We start from the raw sequence: 24,546 nt of genomic DNA, 5'->3' as shown, positions 1-24,546 counted from the left end.
AGGTCAACAGAGAGCACTGTGGTCATGACAGAGGAAATGCATTTCTTTTTTGGATTTCTCTTTAGTATACAGCCCCTAAAAAGTACTGGAAGGATTAAGATTTTAATAGAAGTGATATACAAATCTAACTTTCTGGCACCAGTTGATTTAAGAAAAAAAAGTTTTCCATGGGAGTACCCTTTGAAGGACGCAGGGCATATCCGTGAAAACCCCTGGGGTGTCCCGAGACCCCTCCCATGTCTGCTTTTTGCGGCTATTCGGGTCAATCGGGTCTCTGGTGACCCGGAAAAAAAGGTGAATGGGGCTGTCCGAGACAGCCCCATTCACCCTTACCCAGCAGGAGTGAGGTGGCATGGGTGCCGCCTCACGATCACGTGATTGATCGGTCGGTACGACTGACCAATCATGGACCTGCTGGGTGGCGATCGGAACTGCGAAGATGGCGGCGATCGGGCCGCGGGGGTCTCCTACCTTCCCCTGGTCCAGCGGGCGTCCCCTCAGGATCGGTGGCAGTAGTCGCGGCGGCAGGAGCCATGGCAGTAGCGGCGATGGTCCCGGTGGTGCAGGCGGCAGGAAACAGCAGAAAGTGAGGCCTGTTCACCTCCTGCTGTTGCTTAGCAACAACTTGCAGCATGCACAGCCAAAGGGCATGCTGGGAGTTGTAGGTTTGCAACAGCTGGAGTTCCAACTCCCAGCATGCCCTTTGGTAGTCTGTGCATGCTGGGGGTTGTAGTTATGCAACAAGTGGAGGCACATTTTTTTCCTATGAAAAGAGTGCATCCAGTTGTTGCATAACTACAACTCCCAACATGCACAGACTACCAAAGGACATACTGTAATTTGTAGCAATGTGCCTCCAGCTGTTGCTAAACTAAAACTCTCAGCATGCCCTTCGACCGTCAATGCATGCTGATTGTTGCAGTTTTGCAACAGCTGGAGACACATTGGTTGTGAAACAGAGTTTTTTTTTTACCTAACTCAGTGTTTTGCAACCAGTGAGCCTCCAGCTGTGGTAAAACTACAACTCCCAGCATGCACTGGGAGACTGTACATGCTTTTTGGCACCAGTTTATTTTAAAAAAAAGTTTTCCATGGGAGTACCCCTTTAAGGATTCAGGATGCAGAGCGTATGCATACGCCCTGCGTCCTGAAGAAGTTAAAGTGGTACAATTATAGAAAAGCATATAACATGGGTATTATTTTAATCAAATTAACACAAGAATAAAGAAAACATGTAATTTTTACTGTAAAGTGTACAGTGTGAAAACAAAACCTTTCAAAATGTGCTAAATTGCGGTTTTCTTTTCAATATCCTCACATAAATAATATTTTTATGATGTAATTTACAAAGTATGATTTTTATTAAAGTTATGATTTTTAGAAAGCAAGAGGGAAAAAACTAAAAATGGAAAAATAAAATTGGCCTGGTCTTTAAAAGGGTATACCGGGTTTATACACAGAATGTCGGGGGCTGCACAGAGATCGCGGGGGTCCCCAGCGGCGGGACCCCTGCGATCATCTTATCCACTATCCTTTGGATAGGGGATGAGATGTAAAAAAACGGAATACTCCGTTAAGGCCAAAATGGGCTTGGTCCTTAAGGGGTTTAAGACCTTGTCAATTTTCATTTTTGCACTTTCCTTTTTTCCTCCTAGCTCTTTAACAGCCAGAACTCTTATTTCATCTACACACCCGTGTAAAAGGTGGTCTTCTGCGGATCAAATGTACTTTGTAATTTCTTACATAATTCTTCCATAACATATAATAATATTTGTGGGGTAAAAGAAAAAAAAATGCATTTATATTAATACCATTGTGGTATTGATCATCCTTTTTAATAGTTTTTACTACTTTTTTTCTGGGATATGATATGAGTTAAAAAAAAAAAAAAAAAAAAAAAAACAATACTTGGGTTTGGTTTTGTTTTTACGTTTATGCCATTCACTGTATGGCATAAATAATGTAATATTTTAACAGTCCGGACAATTACACAAGCGGAAATACTAAGCATGTTTATTTTTATTATGTTCACATATTTTTTTGCATGGAAAATGGAAAAAGGGGGGTGATTAACAGTTTTGATATGGAAGGGGTTATAAAAAAATGTCATGGGTTGTGAAGGGGTTAAGAAGATTTACAACTACCATGCTGTCAGAAAGAATACTCACCAAGCGACACTTTACTCTTTTCGGTAGAGGCTCTTCTAATGTGAAGATCTCGCTTCGCTTCACCATTAACTGGGAAGTATCCTCAAATTCCACCTGCACAAAAGATAAATTGACCATAAAACACAGAAGGCAAATATATTTAAGAAAAAAGGCTAATCAAATGATAGTCATTTAAAAAGTCAAGATAAAAAAAAATGAATAATCAAGGAATTTTGTTTTGAAAAAAAAAAAAAAAAAAATCCAGTATTGTGTATCCAGTATTGTATGCATGTAGATTAATTTTTCTCTATGGGGGAGATTAACCATTGTTGTCTTTGTTAAGTGAGTTTTGAAGGCATTTTTTCTTTGGTTTTACCTACGTGTAATATATTTGTCATACTATCACAGGGGGGTTTATAAAGTTAACCTGTTCCCGCAAAATCAGGCACATGTATATGGTGATGAGGGAATGACTTGCCGCATCACCACGTACACGTACTTTATTTTAAAATGTCACAGTGCCGCTGTGACAGTTTTGTAAGCTCGGCTGTGCTGTACGACTGTGCATCCCTGTAGCCGGCCTGGGACCAATCGCAGACCAATAGTAGTGATATTTGCAGGATCTCCTCCTTCCCCCTCTCAGTTGCTTCACATATCAAAGCGATCGGAGAAGGGGGCCCTGTCAGAAGAAGCCAGTGTGTGCCCATCCCGAGTTAACCCTATAGGCACTGTGGTCCCTGTGACTGCAGTGTCTAAGTGCTACCAGAGGGAGAGGGCCCCCTTTGTTCTGGATCGGCGGTCTGCAAAGTGAAAGCAGATCACCAATGGTTGCCATGGTCTACCTAAGGTAGAGTCTGATCTGCTATACTATGCAAAACTGACAGGCATTGGCATAATTCAGTGGAGTACAGATGTGTGCTCCCCTGAATTATGTGTATGATGGTAAAATAAAAAAAAGTGAAAAAATATAAAAATAATATATATTATTTTTTTTTAAATAAATTATATATCTTATACACCCAAACACACAGCCATACATATCCCCCCCCCAAAAAAAATCCATATGTCCCGCACATAAAAAAAAAGTCATCACACAATTGTGTCGGTGAAAAAAAAGTTATGGCTCACAGAATGCAGCGATTTTATAACGATGATTTTTTATTTATTTATTTATTTATTTTTTTACAAAAATAGTTTTTATGGTATAAATATAATTAAATATTAAAACCTCAAAAAATTTAATAAAAAACAACGATCAGAGTGTGACATGTACCCTGAGAATGGTACCAATGAAAGCATCAACTTGTCTCCCATAAATATTTTTGCATTCCAAAGCATCTTTAAATGATGCCAGCAAAATATCCTAAACTAAAAGGAAGCCCATGTGTGAGTCGCTTAGCGCACAAAAGCAACCTATGGTATATTTCTAAATACGTCAGAATTCGAGGAATAAACCTTGAGTTGCATTTCTCTGTCAACACCTACTGTGTTACAGAAAAAAATTGGATTAAAATGGAAAGTCTGCAAAAAAATAAAATTTTTAATTCTGCCTTCATATCTGTGAAACACCTAAAGGGTTAATAAACTTCTTTAATGTCATTCTGACTAATTTAAGACGCAGCTTTTAAAATGGGGGTATCTAACATACAATTCCACTTCAGAACTGAACTGGCCCCTGAAAAATCAGATTATGAAATGTGCTTGAAAATCTGGAAAATTGCTGCTAAACTTATTCTCTTACTTTTTTTTAGACTGTTAGAAGGTTTATGCTTATCAAATGATGGGAACAAAGAGTAGACCTATTGTAGATGTGAATTATTTTGATGTGACATGACTATTTGTTGTACAATCAGAAAATGTAAAATCTAGAAAAATTTTGGAGTTTTTCACAAAAAAAAAAAAGAATATATGTATCCAAATTTACCAATTATGTAAAGTACAATATGTCACAAAAACAATCTAAGAATCGCTTTCATAAGTAAAAGCGTTCCAAAGTTATTACCAAATAAGGGGACATGTCAGATAAAAAAATTTTTTTCCTTGGTCATTAAAGTCTAAACAGGCTAAGAAGTAAAGGTGTTAAAAACAATAAATCACTTAAGAACACCACTGTACTCTAAAGTTGCAGTTGTGATAAAAATATGCAACTTTCATATACACACACATATTGTACAGTCATGGCCGTAAATGTTGGCACCCCAGAAATTTTTCCCCCAAAAGTGGGAAGGAAATGTCTGTGTCTTATGGAGCGAATGTGTGTGCCGAAGTGCAGGGGCGGAGAGCAGATCCTGGCTTGCGGCATGGAGGAGGACATACTAAGGCAGATACCTGCTGCAGTACCGCCGTCAAATACCCAGCTCCGCTTTCCCGTTCTGCCGACCGAATCATGGCGTCCTATGAAGAAACATGTGACACACGTCACTCCACCTCCTCCCCTGCGCCCAGCGTAACGCTACGGAGGAAGGAGGAGCGACATGTATGTCACATGCTCCTCCATAGGATGCTATGATGCGGACAGCAACCGCAGATGAGCAACTACTGTGGGGTCACTGTCCACAAGGGGAGGCCTGCTGTTTACAAGGGGCACTGTCTACAAGGGGGGCCTGCTGTTTACAAGGGGGCACTGTCTATAAGGGGGGGGGGGCTGCTGTTTTTTTTTCTTGTTCTCCTCTAAAACCTCTAAAACCTAGGTTCGTCTTATGGTCAGGTGCGTCTTATAGTGCGAAAAATATGGTATTTCTCACAGAAAAGGATTGCAGTAACACATGTTTTGCTATACACATGTTTATTCCCTTTGTGTGTATTGGAACTAAACCAAAAAAGGGAGGGGAAAAAAGCAAATTGGACATAATGTCACACCAAACTCCACAAATGGGCTGGACAAAATTGGCACCCTTTCAAAATTGTGAAAAAAAAAAAAAAAAAAAAAAAAAAAAAGATTGTTTCAAGCATGTGATGCTCCTTTAAACTCACCTGGTGCAAGTAACAGGTGTGGGCAATATAAAAATCAAATCTGAAAGCAGATAAAAAAGGAGAGACGTTTACTTATTCTTTGCATTGTGTGTGCGACACTAAGCATGAACAACAGAAAGAGAAGAGAACTGTATGAGGACTTGAGAACCAAAATTGTGGAAAAAATATCAACAATCTCAAGGTTACAAGTCCATCTCCAGAGATCTAGATTTTAACTTTGTCCACAGTGAGCAACATTATCAAGAAGTTTGCAACCCATGGCACTGTAGCTAATCTCCCTGGGCGTGGACGGAAGAGAAAAATTGATGAAAGGTGTCAACACAGGATAATCTGGATGGTGGATAAGCAGCCCCAAACAAGTTCCAAAGAAATTCAAGCTGTCCTGTAGGCTCTAGGAGCATCAGTGTCAGCGCGAACTATCCGTCGACATTTAAATGAAATGAAACGCTATGGCAGGAGACCCAGGAGGACCCCACTGCTGACACAGACAAAAAAGCAAGACTACATTTTGCCAAAATGAACTTGAGTAAGCCAAAAATCCTTCTGGGAAAATGTATTGTGGACAGATGAGACCAAGATAGAGCTTTTTGGTAAAGAACATCATTCTACTGTTTACCGAAAACAGAAGGAGGCCTACAAAGATAAGAACACTGTACCTATAGTGATATATGGTGGAGGCTCAATGGTGTTTAGGGATTATTTTGCTGCCTCTGGGTGGCTTGAATGTGTGCAAGGCATCATGAAATCTGAGGATTACCAATGGATTTTGGGTCGCACTGTACAGCCCAGTGTCAGAAAGCTGGGTTTGCGTCTGAGATCTTGAGTCTTCCAGCAGGACAATGACCCCAAACATACTTCAAAAAGCACCCCGAAATGGATGGCAACAAGGCGCTGGAGAGTTCTGAAGTGGCCAGCAACGAGTCCAGATCTAAATCCCATTGAACACCTGTGGAGAGATCTTAAAACTGCTGTTGGGAAAAGGCGCCCTTCCAATAAGAGAGACCTGGAGCAGTTTGCAAAGGAAGAGTGGTCCAACATTCTGGCTGAGAGGTGTAAGAAGCGTATTGATTGTTATAGGAAGCCACTGATTTCAGTTATTTTTTCCAAAGGGTGTGCCACCAAATATTAAGGGTGCCAACAATTTTGTCCAGCACATTTTAGGAGTTTGGTGTGATGTTATGTCCAATTTGTTTAGTTCCAATACACACAAAGGGAATAAACATATGTTTAGCAAAACATGTGATGCTGCAATCCTTTTCTGTGAGAAATGCTTCATTTTCTTGAAAAAATTCAGGGGTGCCAACATTTACGGCCATGACTGTGTAATAAATATATATATAAATTATGAAAAACCATCAGTAGGTGTACGCCATTATCTAGGTCTTGGTGAGAGATCCCCATAGAAAGATATCCATAGGAACAGATGGCAGCACACTTACTCTCTTGTGCTGCCCTCTGTTCCTATGGATATATATATATATACACACACACATATATATATATATATATATATATATATATATATATATATATATACACACACACATACGTACATACACACAAATATATACATATTTTACTTTATTTCCACACAGATAGTTTCACTGCACCCGCTAACATGTACCCCCCCCCCCCCACGTTCTGTATGGAATAGAGTACATTATGGGTACGTTCACACATACAAATCGTGTGCATCAAATTTGCACAGGATCCTGTAACTGTAGATTAGAAGCTGTGCTCAGTAAATTTAGTTTACATTGAAATCTGCAGCAGAAAATCCTGTGCATCAAATCTGCGTACGTGTGAACGTACCCTAAATAAGAATGGTGAGTGCGACCTTTTCACTTCTTAAGGAAGTATTGGATTGTTACTGGACTGTGTAGGTCAGCACCACTAATTGTGCATTAAGACAGCAACCCACATTTTTGTATCCATTCCAGCAGACAGTCTGCAAAGAGGAATTAAAGGGGTATTCTGGCTTTATACTTCTTATCCCCTTTCCAAAGAATAGGGGATAAGATGTATGATCGCAGGGGTCCTGTGTGTGTGTGTGTGTGTGGGGGGGGGGGGGGGGGGAAATATGGGAAAATAACATGGGAAAATACTGTGCGCCAGTTTGGTGGAAACATAGCCTAAATCCTCAACTACACCCTGTTCCAAATTATGCAAATTATATTTAAGTTAAACTTTTTTTCAGTTTAACTCATGGATGGCATTGCATCTCAGGGCTCTTTTGATCACTGAAAACAATCTCAGACACCTGTGATAATTAGATTGCCAGATGAGCCCAATTTAAAGGAAAAACTACTAAGGGTGGGTGTTCCACATTATTAAGCAGAGCACCATTTTCAAGCAATATGGGGAAAAAAAGGATCTCTCTGCTGTCCAAGGGATTGAAATAGTTCAATGCCTTGGACGAGGTATGAAAACATTAGATATTCCCAGAAACTGAAGCATGAGCATCGCACTGTTAAAGGGGTACTCCGCCCCTGGCATCTTATTCCCTATCCAAAGGATAGGGGATAAGATGTTAGATCGCCACGGTCCCGCTGCTGGGGACCCCGAGGATCGCCACTGCGGCACCCTGCTATCAATACTGCACAGAGCGAGTTCGCTCTGTGCGTAATGATGGGCGATACAGGGGCCGGAGCAGCGTGACGTCATGGCTCCGCCCCTCATGACATCACGGCCCGTCCCCTTAATGCAAGTCTATGGCAGGCGGCGTGACGACCCACACGCCCTCTCCCATAGACTTGTATTGACGGGGCGGGCCGTGACGTCACGAGGGGCGGAGCAGTGACATAACGTCCGTCATTACGTGCCCGTCATTACGTGCAGAGTGATCTCGCTCTGCGCAGTAATGATAGCGGGGTGCCGCAGTGGCGATCCCCGGCGTCCCCAGCAGTGGGACCCCGGCGAGCTGACATCTTATCCCCTATCCTTTGGATAGGGGATAAGATGTCTAGGGGCGGAGTACCCCTTTAAGAGATTTGTGGCTGATTCAGAGCAGAGTCTGGTTTGTGCAGCTAAAGGCACATTGAGGAAGATTTTTACCAGATCCATGCATCGGATGGAGAGAGAGCAGCTGCTCAAATACCATTACATAGCAGCAAACAGATATTTGAAGCTGCTGGTGCCTCTGGAGTCCCACGGACATCAAAGTGTAGAGTCCTCCAGTGTCTTGCAACTATGCATAAACCTATTTGGCCACCACTAACTAATGCTCACAAAAAGGACGCTGCATTGGGCAGAAAAATACACGAAGACTAATTTTTAAACAGTCCTGTTCACTGATGAGTGCCATGCAACCCTGGATGATCCAGATGGATGGAGTAGTGGATGGTTGGACAGCCATCCTGTTCCAACAAGACCCTGACATCAGCAAGGCGGTGGTGGAGTTATGTTTTGTGCCGGAATCATGGGAAGAGGGTCCCCGAAGGTGTAAAGATGACCTCTGCAAAGTATATGGAATTTCTGACTGACCACTTTCTTGCCTGGTACAGAAGGAAGAATTATGCTTTCCGTAATAAAATCATCTTCATGATGACAATTGCAAAGAATACCACTGCATCAATGACTGCTATGGGGATAAAAGGAGAGAAAGTCATGGTGTGGCCTCGATCCTCCCCGACCTCAATCCTATTGAGAACCTTTGGAGCATCCTCAAGCAAAAGATCTATGAGGGTGGGAGGCAGTTTACATCCAAACTGCAGCTCTGGGAGGCTATTTTGACATCTTGCAAATAAATTCAAACAGAAACTGTCCAAAAACTCACATGTTCAATGGATACAAGACTTGTGAAGCTGCTATCAAATAAGGGGTCCTATGCTAAAATGTTTAAAAAGTAAACATTTTGTTAAAAGTTTTATTGAAATAGCTTTTGTTTTCAGTACATATGCTGCAAACACAACAAATGACAATTTCCAGTTCTTTACAACCTATAAAGTGTTTTGAAACTTACTGTGAGTTATAATTTGGAATGGTGCATTGTAAGTTTATGTTTAAAGAAAATACTGTTATCAATTGAAGGTTTGTTCAATAAAATTTGAATTGTACTCTTAATAGTTGATAACATGAGAATTATGCTGACTGTAATTTACATAAATTATTCAGGTAAATGAGAAAAATATAATTTGCATAATTTGGAACAGGGTGTAGACCTTACATTTTACTTTAGACCATTAAGTCCTCCTCAAGAGCTCTCTGCTTATAGCTCCCCTCCCCCCAGGCCTTCTCCACTACACTTTTCTGCCCCCCTATTTCCATAAAACCCCGCCCCCTCCCCCAAAGACTCAGTCCCCTTCTCCTTCACATTTTTCTGCTCCCCCACCTCTTCTACACTTTTCTGTCCTCCCAGACTTCTCTGCCCTATCCAACCTCACCTACAAGTTACTGTACCCTCTTCCCCAGGACCCCCCCTCTCCTTCACACTCCTCTGACTCCCACCTAATCCAAACACCTCAATCCACATTTCACATCTTCCCTCGCCACCCCAGCTCACCGACCAGCCAATCCTGGCTAAACGGAAGCACATGAAATCATGGTACTTTAATTTCATATTCCCCACCGGGAGCTGTGATTGGTCGGTCGGACCTGGCCAATCACAATTCCTGGCGGGGAATATGAAAATACAGGGCCAGTATAGGGTTGCAGCTGATGTTGCATTTAGCTTCAGGACGAGCCGGCTTGTCCTAATGTGGGAAGTACCCACTAATTACAACAAAACATGCAGTCCAAAGCCAGTTTTGTAAGCAAGGTCCAGCCTTGTGTAGATTTGAGGTGTTTTGAAGGGGCTTGCGACTTTTTGTGTGACTTTCGCACTTGATAAATTCATTACCACTGAAAACTGAAATTGACTTTTGTCAGATCATTTGTAGCTTTTTGCTTACAACTTTTTTTGTTTTTTTAAATAAAAAAAAAAAAAGCTATAAATACCATAATTCCCCCAATATTTTCTTTTACTTAGAAAAAAAATAAAGTATCTAATTAAAATACAAAATATATACAAAATATTTGATGCGCAGGTTGTTGGCCAAATCTTGGTGTTCTTTGTAGGTCAAGTCTTGCGGGAACCCACTGAAAGGCATCCTTTAGTTACCTGCTGTGCTGTCCACACAATTATCCTTCTGAAGAATGATCTATAAAGATCGCATAAAAAGGTGTTTACAGTTGGTTGCGACTCAGCACAACACCCCTTCCAGGTGAGCACATGTCCACACTATTGGCGAGATTTATCAAAACCTGTCTAGAGGAAAAGTTGCTGAGTTGCCCATAGCAACCAGACTGCTTCTTTCATTTTTGACTAGGCCTCTGCAAAATGAAAGCAGCAATCTGATAGGTTGCTATGGGCAACTCAACACATTTTCCTCTGGACAGGTTTTGATAAATCTCCCCATATAAGTATCTTTTTTTTATCTTACCCGTGCAACCCAAGTGAGGGTCTACATCTTTTCTTTTCTACATGGGGCTTATAGAAAGATATATATATATATATATATATATATTTTTTTTTTTTACCTTAACCCCTTAACCTCTTCAGGACATAGGGCGTATGGATACGCCCTGAATCCCGAGTCCTTAAGGACCGAGGGCGTATCCATACGCCTGTGGGAATTCCGGCCCCCACCGCTAGCCGGTTGGGGACCGGAGCCGGATGCCTGCTGAAATCGTTCAGCAGGCATCCCGGCATATCGCCCAGGGGGGTCATTATGCCCCCCCATGTCGACGATCGCCGCATATCGCTGGACAATTCAGTCCAGCGATCTGCGGCGATTCCGGGTCAATCGGGTCTCCAGTGACCCGATGACCCGGAATTACTGGCTGTTCGGGGCCGTCAGAGACGGCCCCGAACAGCCAGAGCCTGCAGGGGTGAGGTGGCACTGGTGCCACCTCACGATCGCCCTGATTCGTTGGCCGGATTACCGGCCGACCAATCAGGGTGCCTGCTGCGGGTGTCACTCCCGCACCCGCTCCGCCCCTCTTCTGGAGGACGTGAGCGGGTGTGGGACGTGCACCCCGGGTGCTGAGGACCCCGATCCCCGGCGCCCCTGTTGGGATCGGGGCCCCAGGAGCAGCTGCGGCGGCGGGACTGACCTGCAGCGTCTGGATCGTTGGAGGTGAGTGACAGCCTCCTGCTGTTGCTTAGCAACAGCTCCCAGCATGCAAAAAGGGCATGCTGGGAGCTGTAGTTATGCAACAGCAGGAGGCAGACCACCACAACTCCCAGCATTCCCTTATGGGCATGCTGGGACTTATGGTTTTGCAACAGCTGGAGGCACATTCTTTTTATGGAAAAGTGTACCTTCAGCTGTTGTCTAACTACAACTCCCAGCTTGCACAAACAGCTAAAGTGCATGCTGGGAGTTGTAGTGGTGCATCTGCTGGTTGCATAACTACAACTCCCAGCATGCCCGTTGGCTGTCGGTGACTGCTGAGAGTTGTAGTTTTGCAACAGCTGAAAGCACACTGGTTGTGAAACTCAGTTTTTTTTTACCTAACTCAGTGTTTCACGACCGGTGTGCCTCCAGCTGTTGCAAACTACAACTCTCAGCAGTCACCGCACACCATGCACCGTACATGCTGGGAGTTGTAGTTTTGCAACAGCTGGAGGCACACTGGTTGTGAAACACTGAGTTAGGTCACAAACTCAGTGATACATAACCAGTGTGCCTACAGTTGTTGCAAAACTGCAACTCTCAGCAGTCGCCGACAGCCAACGGGCATGCTGGGAGTTGTAGTTATGCAACAGCTGGATGTCCCCCCCCACCCCAATGTGAACGTACAGGGTACACTCACATGGGCGGAGGATTACAGTAAGTATCTGGCTGCAAATTTGAGCTGCCGCAAACTTTTTGCTGCAGCTCAAATTGCCAGCGAGAAACTACTGTGAACCCCCGCCCGTGTGACTGTACCCTAAAAACACTACACTACACTACCACAAAAAAATAAAATAAAAAGTAAAAAACACTACATATACACATACCCCTACACAGCCCCCCTCCCCTCCCCAATAAAAATGAAAAACGTCTGGTACGCCACTGTTTCCAGAACGGAGCCTCCAGCTGTTGCAAAACAACTCCCAGTATTGTCGGACAGCCTTTGACTGTCCAGGCATGCTGGGAGGTTTGCAACAGCTGGAGGCACCCTGTTTGGGAATCACTGGCGTAGAATACCCCTATGTCCACCCCTATGCAATCCCTAATTTAGGCCTCAAATGCGCATGGCGCTCTCACTTTGGAGCCCTGTCGTATTTCAAGGCAACAGTTTAGGGTCACATATGGGGTATCGCCGTACTCGGGAGAAATTGTGTTACAAATTTTGGGGGTATTTTCTGCTTTTACCCTTTTTAAAAATGTAAAATTTTTGGGAAAACAAGCATTTTAGGTAAAAAAAAAATTTTTTTTTTTACATATGCAAAAGTCGTGAAACACCTGTGGGGTATAAAGGTTCACTTAACCCCTTGTTACGTTCCCCGAGGGGTCTAGTTTCCAAAATGGTATGCCATGTGTTTTTTTTTGCTGTCCTGGCACCATAGGGGCTTCCTAAATGCGGCATGCCCCCAGAGAAAAATTTGCGTTCAAAAAGCCAAATGTGACTCCTTCTCTTCTGAGACCTGTAGTGCGCCAGCAGAGCACTTTTCACCCCCATATGGGGTGTTTTCTGAATCGGGAGAAGTTGGGCTTCAAATTTTTAGGGGTATTTTGTGCTATTACCCTTTTTAAAAATAAATTTTTTTGGGGAAAACAAGCATTTTAGGTAAAATTTTTTTTTTTATTTTTTTTACATTTGCAAAAGTCGTGAAACACCTGTGGGGTGTTAAGGTTCACTTTATCCCATGTTACATTCCCCGAGGGGTCTAGTTTCCAAAATGGTATGCCATGTGTTTTTTTTTTTTTTGCTGTTCTGGCACCATAAGGGCTTCCTAAAGGTAACATGCCCCCCAAAAACCATTTCAGAAAAACGTACTCTCCAAAATCCCCTTGTCGCTCCTTCCCTTCTGAGCCCTCTACTGCGCCCGCCGAACACTTTACATAGACATATGAGGTATGTGCTTACTCGAGAGAAATTGGGCTACAAATACAAGTAAAAATTTTGTCCTTTTACCCCTTGTAAAAATTGAAAAATTGGGTCTATAAGAACATGTGAGTGTAAAAAATGAAGATTGTGAATTTTCTCCTTCACTTTGCTGCTATTCGTGTGAAACACCTAAAGGGTTAAAACACTTACTGAATGTCATTTTGAATACTTTGGGGGGTGTAGTTTTTATAATGGGGTCATTTATGGGGTATTTCTAATATGAAGACCCTTCAAATCCACTTCAAACCTGAACTGGTCCCTGAAAAATTGTAAGTTTGAAAATTTTGTGAAAAATCGGAAAATTGCTGCTGACCGTTGAAGCCCTCTGGTGTCTTCCAAAAGTAAAAACACGTCAATTTTATGATGCAAACATAAAGTAGACATATTGTATATGTGAACCAAAAAAAAATGTATTCGTAATATCCATTTTCCTTACAAGCAGAGAGCTTCAAAGTTAGAAAAATGCAAAATTTTCAAATTTTTCATCAAATTTACGGATTTTTCACCAAGAAAGGATGCAAGTATCGACAAAAATTTACCACTATGTTAAAGTAGAATATGTCACGAAAAAACAATCTCGGAATCAGAATGATAACTAAAAGCATTCCAGAGTTATTAATGTTTAACCCCTTAAGGACCAAGGACGTACCGGTACGTCCTTGGTCCTGCTCTTCTGATATAACGCGGGGTTACACAGTAACCCCGCGTCATATCATGGCGGGCCCGGCGTCATAGTGAAGCCAGGACCCGCCTCTAATAGCGCGCAGCGCCGATCGCGGCGCCGCACGCTATTAACCCTTTAGCCGCGCGCTCAAAGCTGAGCCGCGCGGCTAAAAGTGAAAGTTCCCGGCTAGCTCAGTCTGGCTGTTCGGGATAGCCGCGGCTAACCGCGGTATCCCGAACAGCTGACAGGACAGCGGGAGGGCCCCTTCCTGCCTCCTCGCTGTCCGATCGCCGAATGACTGCTCAGTGCCTGAGATCCAGGCATGAGCAGTCATCCGGCAGAATCGTTGATCACTGGTTTCTTATGAGAAACCAGTGATCAGCATAGAAGATCAGTGTGTGCAGTGTTATAGGTCCCTATGGGACCTATAACACTGCAAAAAAAAAGTGAAAAAAAAAAGTGAATAAAGATCATTTAACTCCTCCCCTATTAAAAGTTTGAATAAAAAAGTTTCCAATAAAAAAAAAAAACACAGTGTAAATAAAAATAAACATATGTGGTCTCACCGCGTGCGGAAATGTCCGAATTATAAAAATATATAATTAATTAAACCGCTCGGTCAATGGCGTGCGCACAAAAAAATTCCAAAGTCCAAAATAGTGCATTTTTGGTCACTTTTTATATCATTTAAAAATGAATAAAAAGTGATCAATAAGTCCTATCAATGCAAAAATGGTACCGTTAAAAACTTCAGATCACGGCGCAAAAAATGAGCGCTCATACCGCCCCATACACGGAAAAATAAAAAAGTTATAGGGGTCAGAAGATGACAATTTTAAACGTATTAATTTTCCTGCATGTAGTTATGATTTTTTCCAGAAGTCCGACAAAATCAAACCTATATAAGTAGGGTATCATTTTAATCGTATGGACCTACAGAATACATATCAGGTGTCATTTTTACCGAAAAATGTACTACGTAGAAACGGAAGCCCCCAAAAGTTACAAAACAGCGTTTTTTTTTTCAATTTTGTCGCACAATGATTTTTTTTCCCGCTTCACCATAGATTTTTGGGCAAAATGACTGATGTCATTACAAAGTAGAATTGGTGGCGCAAAAAATAAGCCATCATATGGATTTTTAGGTGTAAATTTGAAAGAGTTATGATTTTTTAAAGGCAAGGAGCAAAAAACGAAAATGCAAAAACGGAAAAACCTCCGGTCCTTAACCCCTTAACGACGCAGGACGTATATTTACGTCCTGCGCCGGCTCCCGCGATATGAAGCGGGATCGCTCCGCGATCCCGCATCATATCGCGTGGGTCCCGGCGCTAATCAACGGCCGGGACCCGCGGCTAATACCACACATCGCCGATCGCGGCGATGTGCGGTATTAACCCTTTAGAAGCGGCGGTCAAAGCTGACCGCCGCTTCTAAAGTGAAAGTGAAAGTGACCCGGCTGCTCAGTCGGGCTGTTCGGGACCGCCGCGGTGAAATCGCGGCGTCCCGAACAGCTGATCGGACACCGGGAGGGCTCTTACCTGCCTCCCCGGTGTCCGATCGAGGAATGACTGCTCCGTGCCTGAGATCCAGGCAGGAGCAGTCAAGCGCCGATAATGCTGATCACAGGCGTGTTAATGCACGCCAGTGATCAGCATTAGAGATCAGTGTGTGCAGTGTTATAGGTCCCTATGGGACCTATAACACTGCAAAAAAAATGTTAAAAAAAAGTGTTAATAAAGGTCATTTAACCCCTTCCCTAATAAAAGTTTGAATCACCCCCCTTTTCCCATAAAAAAAATAAAACAGTGTAAAAAAAATAAAAAATAAACATATGTGGTATCGCCGCGTGCGTAAATGTCCGAACTATAAAAATATATCATTAATTAAGCCGTACGGTCAATGGCGTACGCGCAAAAAAATTCCAAAGTCCAAAAAAGCGTATTTTGGTCACTTTTTATATCATTAAAAAATGAATAAAAAGTGATCAAAAAGTCCGATCAAAACAAAAATCATACCGATAAAAACTTCAGATCACGGCGCAAAAAATGAGTCCTCATACCACCCCATACATGGAAAAATAAAAAAGTTATAGGGGTCAGAAGATGACATTTTTAAACGTATAAATTTTCCTGCATGTAGTTATGATTTTTTCCAGAAGTGCGACAAAATCAAACCTATATAAGTAGGGTATCATTTTAACCGTATGGACCTACAGAATAATGATAAGGTGTAATTTTTACCGAAATATGCACTGCGTAGAAACGAAAGCCCCCAAAAGTTACAAAATGGCATTTTTTTTTCGATTTTGTCGCACAATGATTTTTTTTTTCCGTTTCGCCATGCATTTTTGGGTAAAATGACTAATGTCACTGCAAAGTAGAATTGGCGACGCAAAAAATAAGCCATAATATGGATTTTTAGGTGGAAAATTGAAAGGGTTATGATTTTTAAAAGGTAAGGAGGAAAAAACGAAAGTGCAAAAACGGAAAAACCCTGAGTCCTTAAGGGGTTAAGGGGTTAAAGTGACAGTGGTCAGATGTGCAAAAAATGCTCCGGTCCTTAAGGCCAAAATGGGCTCCGTCCTGAAGGGGTTAAGGACCCAGGGTTTTTTAGTTTTTGCATTTTTTTTTCCTCCTTACCTTTAAAAAATCATAATTCTTTCAATTTTGCACCTAAAAGTCCATATGATGGCTTATTTTTTGCACCACCAATTCGACTTTGTAATGACATCAGTCATTTTCCACAAAAATCTACAGCGAAACGGAAGAAAAAAATCCTTGTGAGGCTGGAATTTGAATTCCACAGATTTTTTTTTTTGCAAAAACGCTGCAAAAAACGCCAATTTTCCCTCGTCCAAATGTTAGCTGCAAGTCAAAAGTAAACTGCAAAATGCCAGATCCACTTGGCATTTTTCAGTTTGGCGTTTTTTTAATCCTTTTTTGCATTTTTCAGCAATTGTGGGCTTAAAGGCTGATTTTTCAAAACGCCCGACAAAACCTAGTTTGGCGTTTTTTGCATAGGAATCGTGGCGTTTTCCTCCCATAGAAAAAAATGTATTTAATGAAATGTATCTTTTTTATTACGAAATTTTTATAAATTTTTAAACAGGGATCAATTTATGTGGGCAGGTAAAGCACTAAAAATGTAGCAGACAATAATAAAAATGTAGTGTGTGTGTGTGGGTGTGTTTTTCCCTTTTTTTTTCAAATTTTTTAGGTAGTACTACTACTCCAAGCATGGAACACAATGTTCCATGATGGGAGTAGTAGTACCTGTACTAATTGACAGATCGCCTGTTGCGATCCTTCTGTACAATTTATAGATGCGGCCAGCCGCTCTTCTATGGTCCCCTGCACTGACGTATATATACACCTATTCATATTTCCCGCAGAGAGCTGTGATTGTCCGAATGGCTCCAGCCAATCACAGCTCTCTGTGTAAAATATGAATAGGTGTATATATAAGTCAGTGCAGGGGACCATAGAAGAGCGGCTGCCCGCATCTATACATTATACAGGATGATCACGGCGGGTGTCAGGAGTGATACTCGCTGTGATCTGTTCTTAACTACAAGTATTAAAATAAGGCCTAGCTGGATTATCGGGGTGGGCTGCAATATAAGCCCTACCCCGATAATAAGACCTAGACAAGTGGTTTCCAACCTGCGGACCTCCAGATGGTGCAAATGTTTGCAACATCTGGAGGTCCGCAGGTTGAAGACCACTGACCTAGACAATGCCCGGGCTGCAAATATTAAAAAACAAACTTTAACTTACCTTCGTCCTCTCTTCCCCCGTGGCTAAGGAACCGGCCTCACTGTCCTCCGCTGTTCTCGCTGCGGTCCTGGGGATGGGAATGCCATAGAGCCTTCAGCCTATCACCGTCCGCAGCAATGTCCCACCTCGGCCGATGATAGGCTGAGCCCACTGTGATGCAAGAAGCCGTCTGGCTTCATATACATGACAGTCGGCTCAGCCTATCATCGGCCGAGGCGGGACATCGCTGCGGACGGGAAGCAGCAAGAACAGCGGAGGGACCATGAGGCCGGTTCCTTAGCAACGGGGGAAGGGAGGATGAAGGCAAGTTAAAGTTTGTTTTTTAATATTTGCAGCCCGGGCACAGGAATACAAAGTACAGCGCAGCGGCTGATAACTACTTGACAGGGGGAGAGAAGCTGCGCTTGCAGGGACATTGGGGGGCAGAGCTGCGCCCATCACATGATGATAATTTTGGGGGGGGATGTAAATACCGTGGAACCGCCATGTTGTTCAATGTACATACCGTACCGTAAATAAATAAGCCCTACCCTGAAAATAAGCCCTAGTGTGTTTTTTGTGACTAAAATTAATATAAGACCCGGTCTTCTTTTCGAAGAAACACGGTACTACTCCCAACATGAAGCACACTCTGCTCCATGCTGGGAGCTGTAGTACCTGCATTAATAGACAGATCGCAGCAGATGTCAGAAGTTACACTCCCTGCGATCTGTCTATTAATGCAGGTACTACAGCTCCCAGCATGGAGTAGAGCGTGTGCTCCATGTTGGGAGTAGTAGTACTTGCAGTTAAGTACACATCACAGCGGATGTCCTGTCTATAGCAGAGATGGAGCGGCTGTATATAGCGCTCGCATCTCTGCACTATACTGCGGGCCGGTCAGTGATGTGAATAGAACATCACTCATTCATATTTCCTGCAGAGAGCGTGATTAGCTGCCACAATCCGGCCAATCACCACTCTGGGCGGAAAATATGAATGTGTGATGTTCTATTCACATCACCGGCCGAAGTACAGAGCAGAGTTCTGAGTGCTGTATAAAGCTGCTCTGCATCTCGGCTATATTATGGACTATCGCTTTGAGTGTCAGACTGACCACCGGGGCGATATGTCTATTAGTACAGGTACTACTACTCCCATCATGAAACAGTGTGTTCCATGCTGGGAGTAGTAGTACTACCTAAAAAATTTATAAAAAAAAAATAAAAATAAGTTAAACACTTTATAAAAAATGTTTATTAAAATTTCATAAAAAACTAAAAACAAAAAACATTTAGTTAAATACATTTTTTTACATCCCTACTGCATCCTCTTTTTTTTTTTATTTTTTTTTTTTGGTACCCAACTAATTTTGTACAAAAAACGCCAAAGGGGCCACAAAAAGCAAATTCCACACAAAGGTAAAAACGCAAGAAAAAACGCCAGAACGCAGGGAAAAACTGTGGCAATTTTTCTGGTGTTTTTTCTGGCATTTTTAAGCCAAAAAAAAAAATGCAGTGCAAAAACCTCAGAGGACTTCCGTTTCTACACAGTACATTTTTCGGTAAAAATTGCACCCTCTCTTTATTCTGTAGGTCCATACAATTAAAATGATATCCTACTTATATAGGTTTGATTTTGTTGTACTTCTGGAAAAAATCATAACTACATGCAGGAAAAATTTGTGTGTTTAAAATTCATCTTCTGACTCCTATAACTTTTTTTTTTCCCGCGTATGGGGCGGTATGAGGGCTCATTTCTTGAGTCGTGACCTGAAGTTTTTAGCGGTACCATTTTTGTATTCATAGGACTTATTGATCGCTTTTTATAAATTTTTTCATGATATAAAAAGCAACCAAAAAGGATTTTTTTTTGGAGCGTACGCCATTGTCCGTGCAGTTTAATTAACGATGTATTTTTATAATTCGGACATTTCCGCACACGGCGATACCACGTTTATTTTTATTTACACCTTTTTTTGTTTTTTTTTTTAAATGGGAAAAGGGGGGTGATTCAAACTTTTATTAGAGAAGGGATTAAATGATCCTTATTCACTTTTTTTTCAACTTTCTTTTTTTTGCAGTGTTATAGCTCCCATAGGGGGCTATAACACTGCACACACTGATCTTTTACATTGATCAGTGGTTTCTCATAGGAAACCACTGATCGATGATACTGCTGCTTGACTGCTCATGCCTGGATGTCAGGCACTGAGCAGTCATTCGGCGATCGGACACCAGGAGCCAAGGTAAGGGACCCTCCTGCTGTGTCACAGCTGTACGGGGTGCCGCGATTTCACCGTGGCGATCCCGAACAGCCCCCTGAGCTAGCCGGCAACGTTTTAGTTTCAGTTTAGACGTGGCGTTCAATTTTGAACGACGAGTCTAAGGGGTCAATAGCGCGCGGCACCGCGATCAGTGCTGCGCGTGATTAACCACGGGTCCCGGCTGGGCCTGATCCGCTATGACGTTATAGAATGGGTGCGGACTCATGACTTACCGGTACGTCATGGGTCCTGTAGGGGTTATCCCCCATATGTTGATTTAAAGGGGTATTCCAGGCAAAACATTTTTTTATATATATCAACTGGCTCCGGAAAGTTTAACAGATTTGTAAATTACTTCTATTAAAAAATCTTAATCCTTCCAATAGTTATTAGCTTCTGAAGTTTTCTGTCTAACTGCTCAATGATGATGTCACGTCCCGGGAGCTGTGCATGATGGGAGAATATCCCCATAGGAACTGCACAGCTCCGGGGACGTGAGTCATCAGAGAGCAGTTAGACAGAATACAACAACTCAACTTCAGAAGCTAATAACTATTGGAAGGATTGAGATTTTTTAATAGAAGTAATTTACAAATCTGTTTAACTTTCCGGAGTCAATGATATATAAAAAAAAGTTTTGGCCTGGAATACCCATTTAAGTACTTACCTGCCAGACAGGAATGGACATTCTTAGGAATGATCAGTGATTGCCTTGGGGCTATGTTGTGAGCCCACCATAACGACGTGGCTATCTTTATGTGAAAAGGCTATTTCCTGTTGGGAATCCCTCTGTCAAGCTACACATCCCATAATACCTTGTTTGTAAGTGTAGGGGCATTTTTCTCCCTCCCACACATCAGCCACCCCACCCACTGAAGCACAGATGTACTCACTTCCATGCTCTGCTGTAATCAATAGACCAGTGTTTTCTAACCAGGGTGCCTCCAGCTGTTGCAAAACTAAAATTCACTACAGAATAATCTTTCTCCCACCCAGTGGTCGCTCGACCCATTGAAACAGACAGTCTCCCTGTCATTACCTGACTAGTGATGTTATGTCTCAAGCCGCACTGCAACCTGACAAAAACCTGAGACAACAGTAATTTTGTATGCTGATAGAAATAAACAGTGTGGCAAAGATCACATAAGAATTGCGAGACCACCATCACACACAGGTTCAGACATTATATTATGAACTACACTAACTGTATAAACCCTGTAGCATAGTCAAATAAAAAAAAAATCCTGGAATAGCCCTTTAATAACCACTAACCTGATACACAAGGCTGACTTTAGATGAAATAAATTTAGCTTTGTAAATATTTCCATCTATCCACCTGAGATCCACAACTTCTCCCTCTGCCGGTGGTCCATTTTGCATACAATCTCTGCTCTAAAAAGATACAGAAAAACATGACAAAGCTTAGCATTGAGTGTGCGTATTTTATAATATTACTTGTATTAGGAACTATGGGGGAGATTTATCAAACCCTGTGCAGATGAAGAGTGGTACAGTTGCATATAGCAAGCAGATTATTTTTTTCTAAAGGCCTCTGAAAATTCAAAGAAGCAATCTGGTTGCCACAGACAACAGCACAGCTTTTTCTCTACACAGGTTTTAATAACATAGTTCTAAAGGTTGAAAAAAGACCAGAGTCCATCAAGTTCAACCTATAACCCTCATGAGTCCCTACTTAGTTGATCCAGAGGAAGGCAAAAAACCCTCATACTAGAGGTAAAAATTCCTTCCAGACTCCAAATATGGCAGTCAGAATAAATCCCGGGATCAATGTTCTCTCCCTATAAATCTATTATACATAACCAGCGATATTATTCTCCAAAAATGCATCCAGACCCCTTTTTAATTCTTTTACAGAGTTCACCATGACCACCTCCTCCGGGAGAGAATACCACAGTCTCACTGCTCTTACAGTAAAGAACCCCTGTCTGTGCTAGTGTAGAAACCTTCTTTCCTCTGCTCCCTTGTTATAGATACAGTCCTGGGTATTAATAGATCATGGGAGAGATCTCTGTACTGTCCCCTGATATATTTATTAGGGATCGACCGATATCGTTTTTTTAGGGCCGATACCGATAATCGGTGGAGGTTAGGGCCGATAGCCGATAACTTATACCGATATTCCGGTATAAGTTATCGGCTATTTATCCCCCCGCGACACCGCTGCAGATCATCACCCTCCATCCGGCGGCATTCCGGGTGGAGGGTGAACCGGTCCGGGCTGTCCTTCTCCGGGGTCACCTTCTTCACTCCGGGCAGGCTCCGGCCTAGTAACGCAGCATAGACGCCGCTGCGCAGTGACGCACCAGACGTCACGGCGTAGCGGCGTCTATGCAGCGTACTAGGCCGGAGGCTGCCCGGAGTGGAGAAGATGACCCCCAGAGAAGGACAGCCCGGACCGGTTCACCCTCCACCCGGAATGCCGCCGGACACTACAGGAAGGATGGATGGCCCGGACCACCCCCATTACGGGTAAGTTAAATTTTTTTTATTGACTCGGAGGGTGGGGGAGGGACCCGACCGGTATAGCGGTATGGGCAAAAATCCATACCGGCATACCGCCCAGCACTACGGTGGGGGGTGCGACGCGGTGCGGAAGGGCTGTCGCGGTGCGGTGGTGTTTGGGGGGGGTGTTTGCGGTGTGGTGGGGGCGGTGCGGGGGCATTATCGGCAAGGTAATTGCAGATACCGATAATGCCCAAAATCGTGATTATCGGCTGATAATATCGGCCATACCGATAATCGGTCGATCCCTAATATTTATACATAGTTATTAGGTCTCCCCTAAGCCTTTTTTCTAAACTAAATAACCCTAATTCTGAAAATCTTTCTGGGTACTGTAGTCCTCCCATTCCCCGTATTACTCTGGTTGCCCATCTTTGAACCCTCTCCAGCTCTACTATATCTTTCTTGTACATTGGTGCCCGGTACTGTACACAGTATTCCATGTGTGGTCTGACTAGTGATTTGTACAGCGGTAGAATTATTTCCTTGTCGTGGGCATCTATGACTCTATTGATGCACCCCATGATTTTATTTGCCTTGGCAGCAGGTGCCCAACACTGGTCACTATAGCTAAAATTACTATTAACTAAGGGTCCCAAGTCCTTTTCCATGTCAGTCGTCCCAAGTGTTCTCCCATTAAATACATAATCCCAGTCCGGATTTTTCTTCCCCATGTGCATTGCCTTACATTTATCAGTGTTGAACCCCATCTGCCACTTCCCAGCCCAAACCTTCAACCTATCAAGATCCATTTGTAACAATGCACTGTCATCTAGTGTTTACCGCTTTACAGAGTTTAGTATCATCTGCAAAGATTGCTACTTTACTATTCAACCCATCTACAAGGTCAATAATGAATACATTAAATAAGACAGGACCCAAGACTGACCCCTGTGGTACCCCACTAGTAACAGTCCCCCAATCAGAATAAGTACCATTAATAACCACCCTCTGTTTCCTATCACTGAGCCAGTTACTTACCCACTTACACACATTCTCCCCCAGCCCAAGCATTCTCATTTTATGTACCAATCTTTCATGTGGCACCGTATCAAATGCTTTGGAAAAATCCAGATATACGACATCCAATGATTCCCCCTGGTCCAGTCTGGAGCTCACCTCCTCATAAAAGCTGATCAGGTTAGTTTGACAGGACCGATCCCTCATAAAGCCATGCTGATATGGAGTCATACATTTATTTTTATCAAGATTCTCCAAAATAGCATCTCTTAGTTTAACCTATGTTGTATGTAAATTGTTTGAGGGTTTTCTAACCGGTCTATAATTCCCGGGGTCACCTTTTGACCCCTTATTAAATAATAAACCTTCCCCTATATGTTAATTAAACAATGCAACTGTGCAATGGTCTTTTGCTTTTTTATTTATTAAATGGAGTTACTTCAAATAATACTAAAGTGGCAAATAATACTAGAGATATGCACAAATAAATCTCAAACCCCTTATTTTAATATTCAGGGACTCAATAGTAACAGGGATTGTTCCCTAGGACTGGAGCATGGCAAATGTGGTGCCAATATTTAAAAAGGGGTCAAAAAGTGACCCCGGGAATTATAGGCCTGTTAGTTTAACCTCCGTTGTATGTAAATTGGATGTCATATATCTGGATTTTTCCAAAGCATTTGATACAGTGCCACATAAAAAGTTGGTGCATAAAATGAAAATGCTTGGACTGGGAGAAAATGTATGCAAGTGGGTAAGTAACTGGCTCTGTAATATGAAACAGAGGGTGGTTATTAATGGTACTTATTCTGATTGGGTAACTGTTCCTAGTAGGGTACCACAGGGGTCAGTCTTGGGTCCTGTTCTATTTAATATATTTATTAATGACCTTATTAGAGGGGTTGAATAGTAAAGTGGCAATCTTTGCAGAATATACTAAACTCTGTAAAGCGGTAAACACTATAGATGACAGTGCACTGTTACAAATCGATCTGGATAGGTTGGAGGTTTGCGCTGGGAGGTGGCAGATGAGGTTCAACACTGATAAATGTAAGGTTATGCACATGGGGAAGAAAAATCCAGGCTGGGATTATGTATTACATGGGAGAACACTTGGGACAACTGAAGTATTGGAAGTATTCGTTAATAGAAAATTTAGCTGAAGTGACCAGTGTCGGC

General features: G+C 42.5%; 1 protein-coding gene across 3 annotated transcripts in view; it reads right to left on the bottom strand.

The window, feature by feature from the left end:
- Nucleotides 1-24,546, bottom strand: part of KDM4B (lysine demethylase 4B) — a 279,650-nt gene that overhangs the window by 38,322 nt on the left and 216,782 nt on the right. For all 3 annotated transcript variants that reach the window (XM_056571899.1, XM_056571914.1, XM_056571906.1), the window contains 2 exons: nucleotides 21,157-21,276; nucleotides 2,169-2,261 (listed from right to left, as the gene is read on the bottom strand). In XM_056571899.1, coding sequence (XP_056427874.1) covers nucleotides 2,169-2,261; nucleotides 21,157-21,276 — 213 coding nt within the window. The remainder of the gene's footprint in view (nucleotides 1-2,168; nucleotides 2,262-21,156; nucleotides 21,277-24,546) is intronic.

This window comes from Hyla sarda, chromosome 1, assembly GCF_029499605.1.
Source record: "Hyla sarda isolate aHylSar1 chromosome 1, aHylSar1.hap1, whole genome shotgun sequence".
NCBI lineage: Eukaryota > Metazoa > Chordata > Amphibia > Anura > Hylidae > Hyla > Hyla sarda.
Note: the sequence above shows the minus strand (reverse complement) of the source record. Positions and strands in the feature narration are given on the sequence as shown.